This window comes from Symphalangus syndactylus, chromosome 14 (genome assembly GCF_028878055.3).
Source record: "Symphalangus syndactylus isolate Jambi chromosome 14, NHGRI_mSymSyn1-v2.1_pri, whole genome shotgun sequence".
Taxonomy (NCBI): Eukaryota; Metazoa; Chordata; class Mammalia; order Primates; family Hylobatidae; genus Symphalangus; species Symphalangus syndactylus.
Window position 1 is genome coordinate 41,256,012 of NC_072436.2, and position 24,260 is coordinate 41,280,271.

General features: G+C 36.0%; 1 protein-coding gene across 1 annotated transcript in view; it reads right to left on the bottom strand.

Moving 5' to 3' along the window:
* ZC3H6 (zinc finger CCCH-type containing 6) overlaps positions 1-24,260 on the bottom strand; it is a 60,434-nt gene that overhangs the window by 23,245 nt on the left and 12,929 nt on the right. The window contains exons 2-5 of the mRNA XM_055241284.2: positions 12,323-12,503; positions 8,967-9,089; positions 2,139-2,415; positions 366-499 (exon numbers count right to left, since the gene is read on the bottom strand). Of these exons, the coding sequence (XP_055097259.1) occupies positions 366-499; positions 2,139-2,415; positions 8,967-9,089; positions 12,323-12,503 (715 nt within the window). The remainder of the gene's footprint in view (positions 1-365; positions 500-2,138; positions 2,416-8,966; positions 9,090-12,322; positions 12,504-24,260) is intronic.

The window sequence follows — 24,260 nt, forward strand, 5'->3', positions numbered from 1 at the left end:
TGTCCCCCCTACATATTGAGCTATTAGCATTTCATTGCCAATTACATCTGGGGAAGATGATTCCTAGGAAAGAAAAGCACAAAAGAAGACTAATAGAGGATATATTTTTGCTTTAAAACTTATCAATTTTATTTTGAGGTTCTTTCAAACATAATAATTTTATTTCAAAGTCACCGAAATCTGTAAATTAAGTTTCACAACTCATTAACAACTATTTTTTGGAGGTTATTGATACTCATTTTATCTGAGCTGGTAATTTTTCATTTACTAGAGAAGTATCATTAAAATCACAATGCTTTCTTTGCCATCAAATAAATTAAAAGATGAGAAAGCTCCTCCCCTCCTTATATATAAATTCTTAGTACCTCTTGAAAGTCATCCGATACTGAAAACACATTAGGCCCTTTATTGGTTCTTCCCCCACGTTCTTTTCGTTTGATTTTCTTCGGCAAGCCACGTCCACGACCAACATTAAAACTTTTAACTCTCTGTTCAATACCTAGAAAAGTTAAAATGTACTTAAATTTAAAAGAAAAACAGCATACCTTTCAATTTATTAGTTTATAAGGAACAGCACATTTTAATAGTCTATAATATACAGTGCATTCTTTTTTTTCCTTCTAGATTCAATGAAAAAATTAAATCTTTATATCTTATCTCCTTGGTACTGTTTCTTAAGGGATGTGAACAACACAGGAAGGCAAGGAACAAGGATACACATGGCTAGAGAAGCAAAATCAAGTTTTATTGTTTTTAATTTTCCTTAGCATAAGATCATTAACAAGGCTTTCTGTTTTTAAGAGAATCAAATATTATATTCCTATTTAAGGAAGACTTTGTAAGTATCAGTGGTTAATTAGTAGCAAATCAAATTTCCACTGGTAATTTTGAGTAGATATATATACATATATCTCCAGGAAAAATTATACTTCTTTTGTTTTTGAAAAACTTAGTATTTAAAAGTATGTAAAAAGATACCCAAATTACAAAAATTAGTTTTTCTTTTTAGAGGCAGGGTCTCACTCTGTCACCCAGACTGGAGTACAGTGGTGAGATCATAGCTCGCTGTAACCTTGAAGTCCTGGGCTCAAGCAATCCTCCCTCCTCAGCTTCTTGAGTAGCTGGGATTTTAGGTGTGAGCCCTTGGCCTGGCCAATACTCAGTTCTTTAAGAGCACAAACAAGTAGGAGCTCGAAAAGAAAAGCCCCAGGTGGGAAGGGATGAGCAAGACTTCTTTGCATTACCCTTATTGTCCAAGTGGGATGATCCCTGATACCACAACATCTAGGCTACAGGAACAAACTTGCTCAGTACAACCGCATATGTGTAGAAAAATTATTTTCCCTTTATTTCAGCTAAAGCCTACATTCATATTTTTCAAAGATATTTTGCTAGGAAATCGAGAAAAAATAAAGTCATAGAAATAACCAAATTTACTCATAACTGATTCCTGTATGCAAAGATAATTAAAGGGTAGTTATACAGAGTGTGGCTCCTCACTACTTCATTTCGGTCTCATATTGCTCCACTTTTCCTGAAGCAGATATATTGACTAGCCAATACTTAAGGCTGATTTGAGCCTTAAATGACTCATAGTTTCTTCACTTATTGTCAAGAGCTGGCAACTTGTCCTAGTCTCTCCAGGGACCATATAATACAATATTGCAGATAAACAGGTGATCAGCGCAGAAATGTCTTTAGATTGTTTTTATCTCCAATTTTAAAGGATGTTCATAGTCCATGCACATTTGCTTAGCAAAAATGACTGCTGTATTTTAAAGCCTAATAAAAGAACAGCTTCCCAGCTGGTCTAAATTTAAAGCAATACATACAGCAACAGAGACAACTGTATACTGACATGATACAGAAGCAAGGGGAAAAATGTAAGAAAGTTGTATTGCATTTTTATGTATTTTTAAATCATTAGAGTATCTTTCCAACTGAAATATTCGTGTATCATACAGATTGAAATATTTGTAGATTCTGTTCTCAAGGTCTACAAAATAAAAGAAAATTAATTTAGGTTCCACAAGAACAAGCTAATCTTGAGCGGGGATAAGTTTCTAAGTTTTTACTCCATAGCTGACTGTTTTAATAAGGTTCTCACATTCTAAGACAGACTGTAATTTCAAACTTACCTTGCTGAACTCCTTTAATTCTCTGTTTTTTCCCTGATTCTTTAGAAAATGATGACCCTAAAGCAATATTTGAGGTTTCTTTAGCTTGCCTGTATTGTTTCAGCTGATTGGCAAAATCTTCCTCTGTTTCCTGACCGTAGTTACCAAAGTTGTCATCACTGTAGTTACCGAAGTTGTCATCACTGTAGGTGCTGTACTCATCATATTCTTTACTTTTAAATTTTTTGTTATGTTGACCCTTCTTTGATGTCATGTAGCTTCCTGATATATGTCCACGCTAAATGAAAATGGACAATCATTATCAGGATTTTTCAATTATATATAGCAATTGACAGTAGCACAGGACATCCTTTTCCCCCCAGCAAGTTTGGAGAAAGGAGAAAAGATAGTTATAAGTTCCGACTCTTGATTAGTACTTATCTATGATACTACTTAACACTAACTTCAAAAGCCTAAATGTTATCCTGAGATAATTAAATATTGTAATCTTTATGCTTTAGCCTTTGCTTTCTATGTTCTATGTCTCAGTATCTTACACACAGGAAAAAGTAAAAATACACACCATCATATATAAATTTTTCCTCCAAAAAATGAAAAGGGCTTTTTTGAAAATAGGGAAAAGGCAGTTAAATAGCTTGGGGTGGAAGAGTGTGGTAAAACATACTATTTCTCCTAATACTGGAAAATTCTCAAATTACATTATATTTAATAAAAAAACTGTATTTGTGGAAAATTTTATAAAAAGAAAATGTCTATATCAAGGATCTAACAGAAAAAACAGAGCTTTCCCTAATAGTGAAAAACATCTAGTGAATAAGTTGCTCATTAGAAACTGTTCATTACAACAAACATTATTAATTTTATTGCTTCCTTACTAAAGCATGTGAAAACAAAGAATACACTTTAGTACTACAAGTTTATTAAATGACAGTATTCAGGTCTGTCTCTATTCACTGAAATATTTTTATTAGTTCTATTGTATCCTCTGTCAATTTTTTTTAGTAAAGCGAGAAAAAATTGCACATAATTACAACTTAAGTATCTAGACAAATCCAAACCAAGTAATTCATCTTTAGCTTAATGCATTTTATTTTATTTATTTATTTTGAGACAGTCTTGCTCTGTTGCCCAGGCTGGAGTGCAGTGGCATGATCTTGGCTCACTGCGACCTCGCCTCTTGGGTTCAAGTGATTCTCCTGCCTCAGCCTCCCAAGTAGCTGGGACTACAGACGTGCGCCACCATGCCCGGCTAATTTTTGTATATTTAGTAGAGATGGGGGTTTCACTATGTTGGCCAGGCTGGTCTTGAACTCCTGACCTCGTGATCCGCCCGCCTCAGCCTCCCAAAGTGCTGGGATTACAGGTGTGAACCACTGCACCTGGCCAGCTTAGTGCATTTTAAATGTGATATTAAAATACTACTCTGGCCGGGCACAGTGGCTCACACCTGTAATCCCAGCACTTTGGGAGGCTGAGGCAGGTGGATCACTTGAAGTCAGGAGTTCGAGAAGAGCCTGGCCAACATGGTGAAACCCCGTCTCTACCAAAAAATACAAAAATGAGCTGAATGTGGTGGTGTACACCTGTGGTCTCAGCTACTCGGGAGTCTGAGGCAGGAGAATTGCTTGAACCCAGGAGGTGAAAGGAAGTTGCAGTGAGCCAAGATCGCACCACTGCACTCCAGCCTGGGTGACACAGTGAGACCCTGTCTCAAAATAAATAAATAAATAAATAAATAAATAAATAAATAAATAAAATAAAATACTACTCTGGCAAAATACCAATATGAGACTACGTATTTAACGAAATGCAATGAAGTATTAGATCTTTCTAATTATAAAAGAGAAAAAATGCATAACTAATCAAGAAAACCAATTCACTCATCAATTTTAAATTTTAAAAACACTGTATCATATTTTTGATTTGTTTTAAGTAGTACTTTTTAAAGTTTATAAACTCCATTCTTAGTCTAGCACTTCAGAAGTTCAAAAGGGAATTTATGATTGTAGCCAAAACACAGTGTTTCTGACATTTTTTAAAAGCCATTATGAAAACTAAAGCAAAACAAAAAATACTTGCTTAGATTAAGTTGAAAATTAAATTAACTAGTTAAATGATGGTTACATTTCCTTTTATTAAAACTGTGACTATATTAATACTTGATATATTTCAACACTTTATGATTGAAGATTACTTTAATAGATGAGTATAAATTTTTCTCTGGAGATTAGATGCTTCTCATAGAAGTTTTAAATTCTTAACATTAATTCAGTTCTCTGGTTGGCACAGCTTTATCAAAATAATCTCCATGTTCCTACCTTAAGTAGAATTATCCCTAAATTTTCATTTACCTCCTCCCTAGATTCCCAACTATAAATATTCTTAATAGTCCCCTAAGAATGCACATTGCATCCCAGGGCTCCTTCTGTGGTGAAAGACTTCCAGTGTGGACTCCTAAGGTCCTTCACATTCGCATTCACACCATGTTGTGTGAGTTTTCCAGGAAGCATGAAATGAATGAAGGGATACAGAGCAGCCCCGCTTTTCTAGAGTGGTTCATATATTCCTTATGGTTCATACAGTCATCACTGGGATGAACAAAATGCACTCATGGGCAAGCGTCTAGCAAGTATTTTTTCAAGTCCAACCAAGAGAAGATAAATGAAAAAGACAATAAATTCCACAAAAATAGATAGCTTTCCTAATCACTTTGACGACTGATTATTTGGCTATACAAACTGCTAGAATGTCTGTAGGGATAGATTTGGTTTCTGTAAAACAAAAACAGGTCCCACAGCAATCACTAGAAACAAATAAAGGAAAAAGAGGCCTTGAAAAAAGATGAGGAAAAAGGAAGCTAAATTAAGTTCTCTAATTTAACTGCTGGGGGGTTAACAGTATATTCAAATTTAGCCCTGTAATTGTAGAAGTTACATAGCAGATATTTGTTATCTAAGAAAAAAGGATTTTTAGATGTAGTTAGGATATAATCTTAATTCTCAGTGAGTCAACTGTAAAACATATATATGGAAAAAATGGTATTGAACTTTCTCTTCTTGTAAATAGCAGACTGGGTAATTCAGACTAGTTGTCTCTCTTAAAAAAAGTAGAAAAGATGGACAAAATATTTTTCTTAAATCCGTTTGTAGACATCAGACAGCTAACAAATTAGTGAAGGATTACTAGACCAATACCCATGTAGTAAATGAAAATCCTGAGAAGTGGGCAGCATTTGGAGCTGCATTTGCTCCGAGAGTATCATCCTATCAGGAAGAACCAGGTGAAAGATCCAACAGCACTTTAGACTGTCTCTGTTGTCTATGGAAACAAAAGGTGGAGTCCAGAGTCTGGAAAAGGTGGAAGCTTAGTAACCCCCATCCTCAATTATAAGGGGATCTCAAAATGCAAATCAGAGACTGCAACCCAGTCTTCAGGAATCTGAGTGGCTCAGAAGTCTCAAATCCTGAAATTGGAATAAAGTTTGTAAGGGTCACCAGAAATCTGGCAGAAGTAAGTAAAAATCCTTTCTGAAGGAAAAGAACATCATCCTAGGCCTAAAGTTATTTCTACAAAATGCTCAGTACAGAATAGAAAAAACTGAAAACAGAAATAGGCTTATGAAGAGATAGGATCACATGAAAGAGAACCAGCAAAAAATAACAGGCAATAGAAATACAGACTTCAGTCTGTGCGCGGTGGCTCACACCTATAATCCCAGCACTTTGGGAGGCAGAGGTGGGCAGATCACCTGAGGTCGGGAGTTCCAGACCAGGCTGGCCAACATGGTGAAACCGCGTCTCTACTAAAAATACAAAAATTAGCCAAGTGTGGTGGCGTATGCCTGTAGTCCCAGCTACTTGGGAGGCTGAGGCAAGAGAATCGCTTGAACTCGGGAAGCAGAGGTTGCAGTGAGCCAAGATCACACCACTGCACTCCAGCCTTGGCAACAAAGTGAGACTCCGTCTCAAAAGAAAAAAAAGAAATACAGACTTCAGATATAGAAATTTATATCTGAAGTCTGCTATTTTCAAATAAAAGACAATATAAGCATTTCAGCAGCAAACTTGAAACTATAAAAATGACTTAGAAGATTTTAAAAAACCAAATTTCTACATACGAAAAATACTTAATAGATGGGTTTAAAGGCAAATTACACTCTAGCCTGGGTAGTAGAGCAAGACCCTGTCTCAAATAAATAAATAAATAAAGGCAAATTAGATCTCTCTGAAGAGAAGAGAAGACTAGAGAAGAAAGATTAGGTAAAGCATATGTGGTAAAATGTTAACTGGGGAATCTGGATGAAAGATATACAGGAATTCTCTGCACCATTCTTGCAACTTTTTTGTAAGCCTAAAATTATGACAAAATGAAAAGTTATAAAAAATGAGGATAAAATAAACACATTGGCCCAATAAATAAAAGCTGAGAGAATTTGATAGCAAACCTGTGCTATAAGATATGCTAAGCAAAGGCTAAACGACGCAGTGCATCTGGCTAAAAGAAAATGGTAACATATTAAAACTCAGATCTACAAAAAAAGTGAAGAACACTGGAAATGAAATGTAGTTAAATATAAAAGACCATCCTTTTTCTTAATTTCTTTAACTGATTTTTTTGAAGCAAAAATAGTAACAGGATGTCTACAGGGATATATAATAGTCAGTGTAATATTAACAATACATATTTATTAACAATAAATAACTGCATAATGTTTAAAAAATGTGAGATACCTAAAACATCTGCATTACTGTTTATACATACAAATTGATCTTGCCTCCCACAGTGGTCACACAGAAGGCTATGTACTTATTACAGTAATGCTGCCACTATTTTAAATATTCGGAACTTCCTCTTTGGGGTTACTTTCAGTGATAACTTATGAATCCAGAACCTGTCTCATTACTTGATATTTTCAAATGTCTTCTTACCTGAAATAATAATGCCCATCCTTAGCATCTTTTCATTCATTGTAAGAGTCTCCAAATGACTTCTGAATATTTCTAAAGGATAAATCTAACTACATATCAGTGTTGCTGAATTAAAAGTTTTGTCATTTGTGGTAAAAATATTTTTAATGAATAGTTATTAAATGTTCTGAGAAATAGCAACAACCACTGACTAAAATCACTGGACATATTGACCTTATAAACATTCTGATATTTACCTAACTAGATAAAATTATTAACTAGTGTATAATTCTTTTCAAATTTTAAGAGAAGATATTTTAATAAAACCTCATTTATTTAATGGTCACTTAGCAATCTCAACCGTAAAGGTGGCAACAGTGAATCAGACTATAGAAATAACTCTAACAAAAATAGTATTTTGGTTTCTAAACTCACAAGAGATTAGGAACACCAAATTAGGAGAAAAAATAGTGCTCTTATAGACCAGAACAGTGACAGACTGGCAAAAACGAGAACTCAGAAACTCTGGGGCTTTTCAGGTAAGTGCACACTGATCCAAATACTTCCTAGTGACTCTGAGAAGCATCATTACTTGCCTAGCACAAAATACTGTATATTTGGAGATATGGCCTTTAAAGAGGTGACTAAATTAGAATGAGGCTGTTAAAGTGGGCTCTAATCCAGTTTGACTGATGTCCCTACAATAAGAGGAAATTTGGACAGAGAGAGACACCAGGGGTTCCTGTGCACAGAGTATAACCATGTAAGGACAAAGCAGTGAGAAGGAGGCCAGTGACAAACCAAGGAGAGAAGCCTAGCACAGATCCTTCCCTTACAGCCCTCAAAAGAAACCAACCCTGCTGGCACCTTGATCTGGGGCTTCTAGACTCCAGACTGTGAGAAAATACATTTCTATTGCTTAAGCCACCCAGTCTATAAAATTTTGTTATGTTAGCCCTAGCAAACTAATACATTATGTATTCTTTATGTTCAAAGATTTCAAATTTATAGCCTATGTCTGATAAAATATCAGAAAGAATAAAATTGAAAGTTTAATTTTTCTCTTAAAAGGGCAATACTCAAAACCACAATGAGATGCCACTTCATACTCATTTTCTGTTTCCAAAAGAAAACAAAGAAAAAAAAACACATTGGCAAGGATGTAGAGAAATTGAAACCCTCAGGCATTATGTAAATATTGTAAATGTATTTTTATACTTACATTATTGTAATGTAAATAATATGTAAATATTGTAAATAATGTAAAATAGAGCAGCCACTGCAACTCCAACAGTTTCGTGGTTCCTCGGACAGTTGGACATAGAATCACTATATGATCTAGCAATTCTACTCTTAAATATATACCCCAATAAACTGAAAGAAGTCTTAAAAAGATTTTTGTATACCCATGTTCATGAGCAGCATGATTCACAATAGCACAAGGTAGAAGCTTTTTTTCCTGAACACCCACATGTCCATCAACAGATGAATGGATACACAAAATGTGATATATACATACAATGGAATATTATTCAGCCTTAAAAAGGAATGAAATTCTGACACATGCTACAGCTTGGGTGAACTTTTAAAATATTATGGTAAGTGAAATAAGCCAGATACAAAAGGACAAATACTGTATGATTCCACTTACATGAAATACCTAGAATAGGCAAATCCATAGAAACATAAAATAGAATAGTGGTTTTCAGGGGCTGGGGGCAGGGGAAAACGAGGTGTTATTTCTTAATAGGTGCTGAGTTTCTGTTTGGAATGATCAAGAATTTCTAGAAATGGATAAGTGGTGATGATTGAACAACACTGTGAATATACTTAATACCACTGAATTGTACAGTTAAAAGGGTTAAAATGGTACATTTTATGCTATCTATGTTTTATCACAAAACAAAAAAAATGGCAATACCTGAGTAAATGGAATGTCATAATCCCTGTAGAAACCAGTTCTTTTTTTATGGGAACTTTCTGTATGTTCAATATCTGAATCAAGGCTGTAGTCCGAACTATCATCACTAGATGGGGAATTATGCTGAAGGGAGGGGAAAGACAAATATGTTACATTTGCAAAAGGAAGAAAATTTAACTAGTAATTAGATAAGCTTGTTTCAGTCAGAGATACCAACCAGTAGATTATATTATTCCAGGAGACTCTGAAGTACTACTGAAAAATTCTTGCCCCAAAGGCCACCACCATTCCAACTTCACTGAGGTTTTCTGAGAAGTATATCATCCTCTCTGCTCAGCGACTTTATGACATTTTCCTCATCATCCCTTTGACCTAAACAGAAAAATATTCTGCCCCTGTGCTCTAAAATGATCTACATTTAAGCTAAACCTAAAGACAGTAAAATTGGCTCCTAGATCACGAAAAAAAGGTCATAGAACATGAGTAGAGTATGTATTAATTTGTTTTTACCTAAAATGGCTTTGGAGTTCTTATTCTATTGCATGAGTACCCTAAAACTAAAAGATACCAAAACATTACAAATTACAAAAATAAAATAAATCTGGCCCACAAAATTGAACAAAAGTGAAAGGAAAAGCATAAGTAATTGATAATGATTATTGATGTCAAGTATAATGATAATTGATATCAAGAGTAAGCTTTTTCAAGTATTAATACAATTTCAAAAAAAATGGGACCAAATCTCCTCCATCTGGTCAGAATGATTACCTTCCCAAGTTGAGCATTCTCTTTAAAGAGTTCTTACATTTCTTAGCAATGAAAACACTAGCTCTGTGTATTATTATTGTTGCAGTCCTAGCATCTAGATCTAGTACGAACTCAGTAAAAATTTGCTGAAATGATTGAACTCTGATGCTCTTACAAGAGAAGGCTCTGTTTTTCTCTAACCCATCCTGAAATGTTATTTTAGGAAAGACAAATTGCTTTCCTCCATCTTGTTCCTAAATGGTCTGCAGTTTGGTTTTTATGATTTTATTGCTTTTGTCTTTGTTGATTTGATAGGTGATATAAAGAAATATTTTTATAACTATGCTGTCAAATGCTTCAACTTTAAGTATCTAATCATTCTTGGCTAGGATTTAAAATAAATAGTGTCTATTTAAAAGCCAAGTTTGCTCAGTCACCATCAGAAGTCAGCTCTAGCTCTAAGGAAAACCTTTCACCTGAAAAATACTAATAGAATTATACTCTGAAAAGATTTGGTCTTTGTGTTTCTTGGTAGGGTAGATTACAAACTCCAAAAAGTCTCAGACTTTTTGACTCTCTAGAATTAATTTTGTTGGGTAGTACTTTTCTAGAAAATTTTCCATTTCATCTTGCTTTTAATATTTATTTTCATAAAATTATATACATAAATTTCTTATGATTTTAATTTCCTTTTTGGTAGTTATTTTGCCCTCAGCATATATACATTTATTTTTCTTTTCCTTTTTATTATTTAGTTTGGTCAATGATATATATGTTGTTGATCTTTTTAAAAAAACTATTGGTTTTCATTCTAATTCATTCACTTCTGCTCATAACTTTATTAAGTACTTCCTTTTTGTTTTGTTTTGTTATTATTCTACGCTGTTTGATCATAGCTTATATTGTTTTCTTAATTTTTTGTCATTTTAAAATATTAGGTTAAATTTTTCATAGACTTTGTGGGCATGCTTTCTTTTCTGGAAGACTTACTCTCCATTATTCTCTTTTATCTTACAATAACAACTATGGAATGTGACCATAGTCCTATCTTGCTTCTCATGTGAAAAAAATGGATGGAATGGGCCAATAAAGCTTTCCTAGCTTCACAGCTCTAGGGTTATCTCTTCAGTTGTTAGCATGAAGTATTCAAAAATATGGCTATTTTCTGAGCTATGCCTCTTCTGCTTCCTTCCCCCATTTGTTATCTGACTATTTCTTTCCTTGGCCCTATATGCCTGTTTCTCAATGTAGATTTTACTTCCAGCTGTTACCTCCTCAGTGTGGGACTCTGTCGTAAAAAGGAATTTGGTTGATTCGTTTTTGGGGTTCATCAGGTCCAGATCTTTTCAGCACCATCCAACTTCTGTGGTCACCTTATATTCATGCATTAACTGGTGATAGCATAGCCCCCTCCCAGTTTCTGTTGCTGTTCTCAGGCCCATGAGGTTTCCGTGCTGGGCATTGACCATTTGAGGTGAATATCTGTTGGCAACTTGGTTTCTGGAAGTCCCTTTATTTTCCCTCTGCTTCATTTGTACTGATGCTGTTGCTACACTGGTCTTGTTGCTGTCTATCGTTTGGCTCCAATCATTTGTATTTTTTAGGTTTATTAGAGATAACTTGTTTCTTCCCTTTTTTGTAGATGTTGTCAATGGGTTTTGGTTGTGTTATCCTAATTGATGTGATTTTAATGGAGGAAATTCAGGGAGTTTCAAAACCTGCTCCTCCATTGCTGCCAACTTGTCCGTGATTTCTCAGTCAGCATAGGTTCCCCTTCTTCCCTACCCCCAATCCACATAATTCTCCATCTAGTACCCTGTTGTTTTTTTGATAGCATTTGTTTTTCATTTGTGTGTTGCCTCTCTCCTTCCCATTGCAATGTAATCTCTTTCAGAGCCACCTATTTCACTCACTACTGTAACCCTCAGCATACAGCATAAAGGTTTCCATAGTAAGCATTTGATCATACATCTAAATGGATAAGTAAATAAATAGATGGACAATGCCAGTGCTGCTAATCTGTATCTGTAGAGAATGAAACTCTCTTTCCTTAATCTTCCAATATCCATGTATACAATCTTCCATCAATTAAAATATTATTTATTTCAATCTGCATTAAAATTTCACTTGAAGCCTGGTGTGGTGGCTCACACCTGTAAACCTAGCAATTTGGGAGGCCATGGTCAGCAGATCACTTGAGCCCAGCAGTTTGAGCCCAGCCTGGGCAACATGGCAAAACCCTGTCTCTACTAAAAATAAAAAATTAGCCAGGTGTGGTGGCGTGCGCCTGTAGTTCTAGCTACTCAGGAGGCTGAGTGCGGGATCACCTAAGCCTGGGAGGTCGAGGCTGCAGTGAGCCAAAATTGTGCCACTGCACACAAGCCTGGACAACAGACGCTATCTCAAAAAAAAAAAAAAAAAAGATTTAACTTAATTACTTTTTAAATCTTTAAGATAATTCATATAATCTTTGTTTAGAAAGTTTAATCACATAAATGAAAATATCTAATCCATATGTTTTATAATAAAATGACTTCTACTTTCTAATTTTCAGTATCTTATATTTCATAAAAATTTATCAAAAGAATAAAAAGTAGATTCTAACTAACCTTATGTTTCTCACGTTTTCTCCTTTTGGATTTTTTCTTCTCTCTCTCTTTCTTATGTTTTTTTCTTGATTTTCTGTAGGCTTTCTCACTTTTCTGCTTTTCATTCTCTTTTGCTTCTTTTTCTTGTATTTCTTCAAATCCTGCATCATCTATTTCACCATCTTCTAATTCGCCATCTTCTCTATAGAAGGAAAATTTTAATTTTCAAATATCATTCTAAAACAAATCTTACAGAAAGATTTTCAAAAGAAAAAAGCATATGCCAAGGATTTATGTTATATTCATTTAGATAAGCACTTGAAAAATTTTTCTATAAAGGCCCAGATAGTAAGTATTTTACATTTGCAGGCCATATATGGTTTCTGTTGCGAATTCTTCTTCATTTAACATTCCTTTAAAAATGTAAGAACCATTATTAGCAGCCGAAGTTTGCAAACCTCTTAGATTAAAATCACTGATTCTCACAAAATGAATGCATGAATAAATACAGTGCTATCCCAAAGTACTGCAATAGTTACCATCTACTACACTTTCTTCAAAAAAAGAATTAAACTAAAATGCTCTAAGAAACACTTGACTTACAGGAAGGTATTTTTAACTTAGTGGCTCATAGACAGCTACAGTTTTAAAATAAAAGCAATCTAAGAACCAAGAACGGGCTGCCCTTGGGGAAAGAGGATCTAGGATCCAGTTGGTGCAGCTTACGGCTTGTCCCTATGCGTACAGTTCTTAAAATTTTTTTTTCTTTGAGATGGAGTCTCACTCTGTCGCCCAGGCTGGAGTGCAGTGGCACAATCTTGGCTCACTGCAAGCTCCGCTTCCTGGGTTCACGCCATTCTCCTGCCTCAGCCTCCCAAGTAGCTGGGACTACAGGCGCCCGCAACCACGCCTGGCTAATTTTTTGTAATTTTAGTAGAGACGGGGTTTCACCGTGTTAGCCAGGATGGTCTCGATCTCCTGACCTTGTGATCCGCCTGCCTCAGCCTCCCAAAGTGCTGGGATTACAGGTGTGAGCCACCCACCACACCCGGCCAAATTATTCTTTTTTTATTTTTATTTCTAAAAAATAATTCTTTTAATAGATAATACAGGCATGTGGCTTAAAGGGAAATCTCAAAAGGCACATAAGGAGCTGTCTCGTTTTAAGTTAAAAAATACTGTATCAGTATCAAATAATTAAACATTTCTTCATTTGAATCATAACTTTTTCCTTTATTGTATGTTCCCTTTCCTGTGCTTATGTATTTTCAGAAATTTTAGTTGGTGTGCATACCACAATTTGTATTTTGTACTTAAATATTATACATTTCATGGCTGTATATTTATTTGATCAAGTTCTTTTATATCAAATAATTCACATAGAGCTGGGCATTTGACTGCTTGCCAATAACTCAGCAACAAGCATTTTTAAGCATGAAGTTATTCTTTGGTTGAATTTTATTCTTGATATGGAGCTTACTTAAGAGTGAGATTTCTGGTCTACAGAAATTACCATGCTCATGAATTTTGACATGTATCACCATGGCTTTGCACAAGGGCTGCAGCAATTTAGATCATCTTTAGCAGTGAATCAACGCATTAGTTTTACTACAACTTTACTAATGTTCGTGGTGGAATTTTAGTTGGTTTTTTTTGCCAGCTTAATAAGTCAAAAATTTTACTTTCTTTGATGCCTAGTGAAGTTGAATTTTCCCTGCCTGTTATATTGCTTGCATACTTTGCCTGTTTGTCACTGTCCTTCTTTTGGATTGGGGTCATACTATTTTTTTAAACTTATCTGTAGAAAACATTTTATTCAAAACTAGTACTGTTGGTCATATTTAATACAAATATTTTTCCTAATCTGAAAAAAATAAAAATTTTTTAAAAGGCAATCTATCTATCTACATGTATTTTTCTTTTTTTTTTTTTGTCTCACTCTGTCACCCAGACTGGAGTGCAGTGGCACGATCTCAGCTCACTGCAACCTCCACCTCCCAGGTTCAAGCGATTCTCATGCCTCAGCCTCCCAGTAGCTGGGATTACAGGCACACGCCATCACGTCCAACTAATTTTTGTATTTTTATGGAGATGGGGGTTTCACCACGTTGGCCAGACTGGTCTCAAACTCCTGACCTCAAGTGATCTGCCTGCCTTGGCCTCCCAAAATACCGTGATTACAGGCACAAGCCACCGTGCCCAGCCAGTCTATATTAATTCTTACCAACAAAGTAAACACTAAGTAAACAAACAAAAAACCAAATTTCCATACATAGTAACAAAACTCAAACCACAAAACAATTCCTCAACTTGAATCTGTAAAAAAAGATTCATAGTAAAACTATAAATCTAATTTCCTTCCAAATACTAGTATCTTTGCTACTATGGAGACTGAATCCTAGAAACAAACTGACTTTTATATTGATTATGACATTTTTATAGATAGAAACCAAAATATTCATTAATAGTATTTTAAAATGCAAATAAACCAACTGATACACATGGAAAGATGAATACATAATTTAATCATACTTCCAAAACACTATAGTTTGAAAAAGTGCAAACTACTACAAATAGTACATGCAGAAAGGTAACTGTTTATGTATAAATGGCAGCAAATGAAAAACAACTAAACTATGGTGTGGGCATTTTAAAGGTAATTTAGAATTACCAGGTATGTGTAATTTCTAAAATACAAAACTGATCATGTCACTCTCCTGCCATAAATCTTCAATGATATGATATGATATATCTCAAATCTGCTTCAAAATAATCCACTACGGATAGTGGACACGGTCTTAATAAGATTGGCCATGAGTTGGTAACTGCTGAAACTGTGGGATGTGTATACGAGGATTCATTCTATTCTTTATACATTTGAGGTGTTCTATAATAAAAAGATAATCTTCAATGGTTCCCTCTGCTTACCCAGCTACTTTCAATTTCTCAAGTCTACAAGACTTAAAAAGTGCCTAAAATCTCTCAATGCCCAGCTCACGTCACCAGCCTCACCACACCTCTTTCACCTGGCTAATTCCAATTCAATATTTCGGATGCAGTTTAGATGTCATTTCCTACAAGATGTCTCCCATTACTACCCAGGTTTAGGTGAGATGCTTCATTCTAAGTACTCCTCTGCTAGTTCTCATTTCTCTTATCGTTGCACTCCGTACATTATGTCAAATGACTCGTTTGTTCATTGGTGAAAGCAGGGTGTATGACTGTCTTTTACAGAGGTATCTCTAGCGCCTAGCATGGCACCTTGCTACTTACTGAATCACTGAATGTATAATACCCATAACTCTTGCATCATGGAAGAGGCATATGATACGACCTTAAAGTGGCTGTAAAGTCACTGGAATTTTCCCAAGCTTCTATTATAAAATCAAAGAGGTAATATTCACTTAGACTTGAAAATTGCTTATGAGGCAGTCTTGGCATTCTGGCTATTTCAATTAAAATGTTTTAAACTTTTATAAACTATAAAACCTTATAATCCAAGAAAATGAGTGCACATATTCACCAAAAGACAAGTATAAGAATGTTTTTGACAGCTCTAGTCATAATAGTAAAAAATTATAAATAACAAATCTCTATCAACAGGCAAATAGATATATAAATTATGCTTTATTTATATCACAGAATACTACAAAGAAAAAATTAACAACTGCTACAAAAAACAATAGAAAGGAATCTTATAGACATAATGAGGAGTGAAAGAAGCCAGACACAAGACAGTACTGTATGATTTTATGTATATGCACTTCGAAAACAGACAAACCAATATATAACAGAAGTCAGAATAGTGATTACCTCTTGCAGGAGTGCAAGTGACAAAAAAGGGAGTATTAAGGAAACTTCTGAGGTATTGAAATATTCTGTATATTAATCTGTGTGGTGATTACTATATATACATTATACATACTTGTAAAAACTCATCAAGTTATACATTTAAGTATTGTGTACTTTGCTATCTATATTTATACCACAATAAAATTTAAAACACAAATGACAAAAAAAAAAAATCTATGAGTGTTTATCCTTTCTTTTACTGCACCTCTCCTTCAACGTGAGCTCGTTAAAGCATAAAAAAAATTACATCTGGAAATCACTGCTTCATATTTAGCATTTTAACTAGAGCTATTTAAAAACAAAGTAAACATGCTAAAAATGCCCATAAACTTGTGTCCTACTTTACATACATTATTTAAGTGTGAAATATGGGTCATTTATATTTGTTATGAGATATAAAACATTGCAAGCTTTTAAAATTTGTTTTCTTTATTTTCCCTTAGCTTACTTATCATTTCAGCATTCATATAATAGCAGATTTACACTTGTACATTTTTGTATGGCTACAAAAAATACGAGAGAAAGAGGAAACAGAGAACAACGATTCACACTATGAACTGTTTCCAAACCCTTTGAAATGTCAGCTTTGGACACATGTGGAAAGCATGTGTGGTATAATGGAAAGAGAAGGAGATTTCACGGGAGGAAAGCTGGATTCTAATTCCAGCTCTATCACCAAAATAAAAAAAACTTTCTTAATTGAACACCTGGTAATGTATCAGATACTAACCTAGTGATCTTGAGAAATACCTAGAAGAGGTAACAGAAATAATTAGGAGTGCTTATCATTCTCTAGATTTTGAACTAGCTTAATACTATTATATAAGAGCTGTTTTTTTTACTAAACACAAGATTTTTAAAAAATGTAATACATCAAATAGGTAAGTTCCTTAGTCAATTAATTATATATAGGTGACGTTTTATTAATATAAACACAATAGACTGATTATGTCCTTTTTAAAAAAGGAGCATATTCATGTTCTTCTACCAATGACTGGTAAATAACTGCCCAGTTAATAAACAAAAATAATTTTAAAAGATTTTATATCTTAGGCAAATCTGTATAGATACAAAGTAGATTAGGAGTTGCCAGGTAGATTAGAGGGAAAAATAGGGAGTGAATACTAGTGGGTAAAGGGTTACTTTGTGGAGTGGTGAAAATGTTCTAAAATTAAATAGTGGTAAGGACTGTACTACTCTGAATATACTAAAAACCAGTGATCTGTACACTTTAAAAGTGAAACTTATCTCAATAAAGCTGTTATTTTAAAAAATAGTTAAAATATTTTTTCTCTAGATCTAAGTATCTAGATTGAGACAACTGGGGAAAATCATAATACACTATGGTATAAAAATTCAAGACTCTGAAAATGGTCAGTACCCTCGTCACCCATGATGTTCTTATTCTAAGGTAATTATTCATTAAATCTTTACAAACTGATATGCCTTAATAGAGGATTCTACTTTTTTCCACTCTGATATTGATGGCTATTAAAATAAATTAACCTTAACTATTCAGTCTTACCTCCACAGTAGTTTCTGCTTTTTCTTTATGCTTGCCTAAAGGCTCCTGTTACAAGCTACAGATCAGAAACTGAGTCTTCTGGAAGAAACACAAAAGCCTCTATAAAAGACTATACAAGTACTCCTGATAGATGATAGTACAATGACATTACTCATGAATGCAAATTTCTTGGGATAATATGATCACCACAAAAAAAGACAATCTTCAGAATGCACCAAGTGACTGTGTCAGAATCTCTAGGATTTCTTTCCAGTCCAGGAGCAAACAACTTAATAGAAGTAGAATGCTTATCCTAAGACCAACAGAACAAAATTTCCTAGATGTTTGAAATGATTACTTAGAACACTTTTCTTTTCATGCTTTTGTACTAATTCACACGGTCATTTCTTCCTTACTATAGATAATAAGGTAGGATAACTGCTCTGTACTGATGCCCTGGAAAACTTGCATGCCTCCACGTAGGCCACTTAGGTAAGCCCAACGATAGGCTGACCTAAGCCTTGGCAGAATGCTCTGTGTTCCTTCAGAATACGGAAAGATAGACAGTATTGTGAGGTGCTGCTACAAGGCTATTTCTTACCTACCTCCATATTTTGTGGGAGCCTGCTGGGAGGCAGTTTCTCATCCACCTTCCCTGGTTCCGTAAGGTCTGAGATTCACCACCTTGCCCACTCCTTAGGATGTAGCTGTAGGCTAAAAAATTGCTTAGCTACAGAATGGAAACTGTTCCTCAGCAATAGAGTGCCCACCACTCATGTTACCTATCATGTGGCCCCGTTTGGTTTCAGTGTTACCCTGCAGATGAGGGACATGATGAGCTGACACCATGCTGATCATGCATTTGTCTAAGTAATTAATAAACTGTCTGAATATGTCAGCTTGCTTGATAGGTAACTTGATTGAGTCTAGGCTTTGCCCATGCCTATTCTGATCTTTTCCCTCAACCTAAATAGCGTATGTATAGTTCTCTTGATTAATCCTTAAACTAAGTCCCTACCTTACCCCCACCAAACTAGTATTTCTCCTCAAGGAAAATACTGTCTGCTCACCCTGGGGCCATGGAAGATCCATCTGACATGAGTTTTTGTGATTTTGTTTATCTCAAAACTTGGCCTTCAGCATTTATATCTTGGATGGCTTTTCGTATCTCCATTTTCTCTTTATAGTTTCATAAACAGTTCCTCTTGAAAAATTATCAGTGGTAAAATCTGATGAGTATCAATAGTTTTCAAAGTGCTTTTTATCTTCAACCTTTATCCAATACATTCTTACACCCTCTGAAATTATTTAGTTTGCAGAAACTTAGCTTACCCCTTTTTGACTATCTACAGCCATGGCAATTTTTACTTGGTTTGTTTTACTGCTCAAGCCAGTCTTAGAATTTGTCAAAGCCTCAACCCAAATATAAAATCCTTCAGGAATGAGACTTAGTACAAATATATGGGCAATATTATAAATTTTAATTAGCCTAATGGCCTCCATAGTCCTATGACAACCTTTGCAATTTTTGTTGAACTCTATGCAAGTTATTTCTACCCAAGAGATAACTGAGAATTCCTTTCTTACCTACTTTTGTTACAAGTAATTCCTCTTTTGTTTTTAAAACTACATGTGGCTCTCCTAATTTTTACCTCCTGAATCAACAACATATTTACTTATATTTGCCTCATTAGAACCTAACTTGCATATACACATAATAACTCTAGGTAACAACGTAATAATTAGACGATTTAAGAGACTTCTCATGTCTTCCAGGAGATCATGCTTACCTGGGAGTGTCTGAGAGGACACTGATCTCCCTGGATGGGGGTTACAAAACTTGAAAAAGCTATCAAAACTTGGTTAATAATGCTGACTGAAAAGACAAAGCCATAAAGCCCTAGAAGTACAACAATCTAATCTACAATAATTAATCCAAGTGGTTACAGATAACAGCATAGCTTTAGATTGCTTAATGGTATGCCAAGAAAAAAATATGACATATTGCTGACATTCCCTGATGAATGTGGAGGGAAGGTTGACTAACCTATAGTCAAACTGAAAGAAAAGACAATTTGGCTAATCAAAATTGGACTCAGAAGGACCCTTGAGATCTGACCTCCTGGTCAAAGTAAGGAAATCTTTGGTCATCAATCTAAAGTGACTTCCAGTGTCCCCTTATCATCATTCTGGTTATTCTTGTCTCACAGTCTTCTAATGCCTGGTCTCCAGAGCTGTATATGCCACTGCATAGCTGTTACTTCACTGATGGCACAAAAAATTATTTTGCAATGGAAGGAAAAATAAAGGGATTCTGATATTCAGTCAGGCCAAATGCCAAGCCCTTCAGTTAGAATTCCTACAAAGGTAATAAGCCATACAGCAGTGAATACGTAATCATCTGCTCTACTTCCACAGGACTAAGGGATGGTCAAAATAGGGGAGGGGATTGTTAAAACTCTGCCAGGTTCCCAGTCTGTGCACTCAAAAGTGTTGACCTTATGTCCCTGAGCTTAACACTCATATCCCATCTCAGACTTCTTTGTTAAGCAATGTCTGTGCTTTTGTGACAAAAGCAGAAAAAATAAAATAAAATAAAATGGAGAATTTCGAGTTCCCAAATGAACCAATTAGAACTTAATGCCTAGAACTGGCCAAGCACAGTGGCTCACGCCTGTAATCGCAGCACTTCAGAGGCCAAGGTGGGCAGATTGCTTCAGGTCAGGAGTTTGAGACCAGCCTGGTCAACATGGTGAAATCCTATCTCTACTAAAAATACAAAAATTTAGCCAGGCGTGGTGGCAGGTGCCTGTAGTCCCAACTACTTGGGAGGCTGAGGCCAGAGAATCTCTTGAACCTGGGAGGCGGAGGCTGCAGTGAGTTGAGATCGAGCCACTGCACTCTGGCCTGGGCAACAGAATGAGACTCTGTCTCAAAAAAAGGAACTTAGCGCCTAGAATCCTTCCCAACATGTAATAAGCTTTATTTTCTTCTTCATCTATTTCTTCCACTTTCTGTGTGGAGAGAAACATCGAACCCATTACTTAACCAGCAAGCAGATTGATTTAGATTTATTTAGTTAAGCCCTGGTGGTGGTTGTATTATTCCTTAAAGGTATTTATAAAATATTTTTTTGAGGCTGGCACGGTGGCTCATGCCTGTAATCACAGCACTTTGGGAGGCCGAGGCAGACGGATTACCTGAGGTCAGGAGTTCGAGACCAGCCTGGCCAACATGGTGAAACCCCGTCTCTACTAAAAATACAAAAATTGGCCAGGCATAGTGGGACATGCCTGTAATCCCAGCTACTCAAGAGGCTGAGGCAGGAGAATTGCTTGAGCCCAGGAGACAGAGGTTGCAGTGAACTGAGATTGTGCCACTGCACTCCAGCCTGGCCGACAAAGTGAGACTCTGTTCCAAAAAAAAAGTATTTTACTGAACAAACTATAAAATATGTAAATAATCACATAATCACAGTTAAAATTCTAGAGATTAAGATGAAACTAAAACTGCGATTAGCTTACACAGCGTATGCCAGAAACTCCTAACTAATTTTTAGATGTGAGTTGCAAATCTGGCTTTAAGCTTCAGGAAACAAAAATTAGGCCTAAGACAACAGTGTTTCCAAGACAAAAACAGACCAGTTGCTCAAGAAAAGCACACTTTTTTTCTGGGAGTAAGATCAGAGAGAAATTTCTCCTTTGAGTCCTCATAATGACAATATTACCTGATATAATGGATAGTACTTGATATGGCAGACACTGTCCTCGAGAGTGTCCATACAATCAATGCAACATTTTATTACTTACAGCATATGACAATTTGAGCCAAGGGCACACTACCAAAGTTCAATTAAGAAAAAACAATTATGTAAAGGAACAAAGTACTACTGTGCAAGTACACAACTGTCTGACATTCTGACTTAATCCAGAGATGAAATCCAAAATATCTGGAGCCACAATTCTTAAAAACTATATGTATGTAAGAATTTTATGTCCTTCCAGCTAAAAAAAAAAAAAAAAAAAAAAGGCCATTCATTCATTTAACATCTATTTATTCACCATGTTCTCAGTGGGGATACAATGGTAAACAAAAACAAGAAAAAGACATGGTTTCTCCTCTCATAAAGTTTTTAATCTTGGGGCAGCACAGACACCAATCAAAGAATCACACAAATAAACATAAAATAACCACACAAGTATACGAAGTATGTAAATGGTGCTATGAGTGCACTCAACAGGGGAAAGTCATCCGTCAGGGAAGTGTGGAAGGCTTTCCCTGAGGAAGTCGTAAATAAACTGAGATGAGGAGTCTGCCTGAGAGATAGGGGATGGGGAAGGGACCTCTGCAAACAAAGGAATAGGATGAGCAAAACTTCTGTGTAGAAGAGGGTATGACACACTATAGGAACTGAGACAAGGCCAGTGTCACTGGGTCATAAATGTGAATTTCTTCAATTCCTCAGGAGTTATTTGAATGTTTGTCAGGAAATGGTGGTCACCAGGGCAGACCAGTTGGGTAACAGTATGGGATTTGGAGTTATAAGACGCTATAGTTTTTTTTTTTTTTAATTGAATAGCATTTTTTTTAAGTGGTCAAAGAACATTAGTCCAAACTTTTTATTGCACAGGTTTTTCAAAAGCTGGGCATGGTGGTTCATGCCTATAATCCTAGCACTTTGGAAGGCCAAGGAGGGTGAACTGGTCAAGCCCAGGAGCGTGAGTCCAGCCTGGGCAACACGGTAAAACCCCGTCTCTATAAAAAAAATACAAAAATGAGCCAGGTGTTAGGTGCGTGGCTGTGGCTCCAGCCATTCTGGAGGCTGGAGTGGTAGAATCACCTGAGCCTGGGAGGTCAAGGCTAGAGTAAGCTGTCATTGGGCCACTGTATTTCAGCCTGGGTGACAGAGACCCTGTCTCAAAAACAAAACAAAACAAAACAAATAAAAAACGGTAAAAAGACTTAACTATATGAAGCCAGAAAATCATATAAAGCTAGAAAATGGGTCACCCTATTTCATTTCAGGGTCCCAGATAAGTTGATAAAGAGCGGTTAAGGGCCGGTGCGGTGGCTCACGCCTGTAATCCCAGCACTTTGGGAGGTCGAGGCAGGCGGATCCCAAGGTCAGGAGATCGAGACCAGCCTGACTAACATGGTGAAACCCCGTCTCTACAATAAATTAGCTGGGCGTGGTTGCAGGCACCTGTAGTCCCAGCTACTTGGGAAGCTGAGGCAGGAGTACGGCGTGAACCCGGGAGGCGGAGCTTGCAGTGAGCCGAAATCACGCCACTACACTCCAGCCTGGGCGACAAGAGCGAGAGACTCCATCTCAAAAAAAAAAAAAAAAAAAAGAAAAAGTGTTCAGGGCCTGGCACGGTGGCTCACGCCTGTAACCCTAGCACTTTGGGAGGCTGAGGTGGGCACATCACTTGAGTTCGAGACCAGCCTGGCCAACATGGTGAAACCCCGTCTCTACTAAAACTACAAAAATTAGCCGGAAATCGCTTGAATCCGGGAGGTAGAGGTTGCAGTGACTCAATATTGTGCCACTGCACTCCAGCCTGGGCAACAGAGCGAGATTCCGTCTCAAAAAAAAAAAAAAAGAAAGAAAAAAAAAAGAGTGGTTCAGTTCAGCTCCACGTCAAAGTCAGTAGGGTGGTGGTGGCGGGGGGCGGGGTCGGTGGACAGTGAGAAGAGGAACGCTCAAAGAAATGAAAACTATTTTATTAATAAGGTTTGCCGTTCGAAAAAGGGCTGAGCACCAACATCCAGAAGAGAGAGTGGAATATAGTGAGGTAGGTGATTGCCAGAACAGCAATTTCTACCTAAAGTTAGAGAGGATCCAAACCAAAACAAAAACCAAATGAAATCTCTTATTTAATGAAGACCCACGGTTCTGGCAAAGTGAGGTCACCTGAACCTGGAAATTAAAATAGGAGTGTTAAATGAGAATAACCAGCAACAAAAGATTTCTTAAAAGGACTACTTAAGGCTTTAAACTTAAGTGGCATGTTAAAACTAATTACTTATCATAGTAAGGTAGAAGAACACAAAGCTCTAGAATCAGAAAGATCTGTGTTCAAATTCTGCTTCCCAATGTACTACCTATATGAACATGAACAAATTATGCCATCCCTCTAACATTCAGTTTCCTTCTCTACAAAATGGGATGAATTAATCACCCTTACCACTGCAGAGTTGTTTAAGGATTGAGATGAAGTTAATTACCTAGCACTGTACCACCTAGTAGATAGCCCTCAACGAAAGCTTCCTTTCCCTTCGTGACTTAACTCAACTATACATATCTGAATAGAATTACTATGCTGGACTACAAGTACTTCCACAGAAATGAACTGGGAAAGGTTATAAATACAAGGAGAAGGGATTCTAAGAGGAAATTTCTCTTATTTTCCTTCAGAGAATACCAATGAAAAATTATCTGGAATAGGTTTAAAAAAAAAATGAAAGGAAGCTGGAATAGACCAAGTTTGGAGTCTGTTCCTGAAGGTATTTGTACTTTATTCCATCTCTATGAAATACTCAGCAGCAGTCTGCATGAACACCTCTCATATTCTCAAAGTCTCCCCAAGGCAACAATAAAAC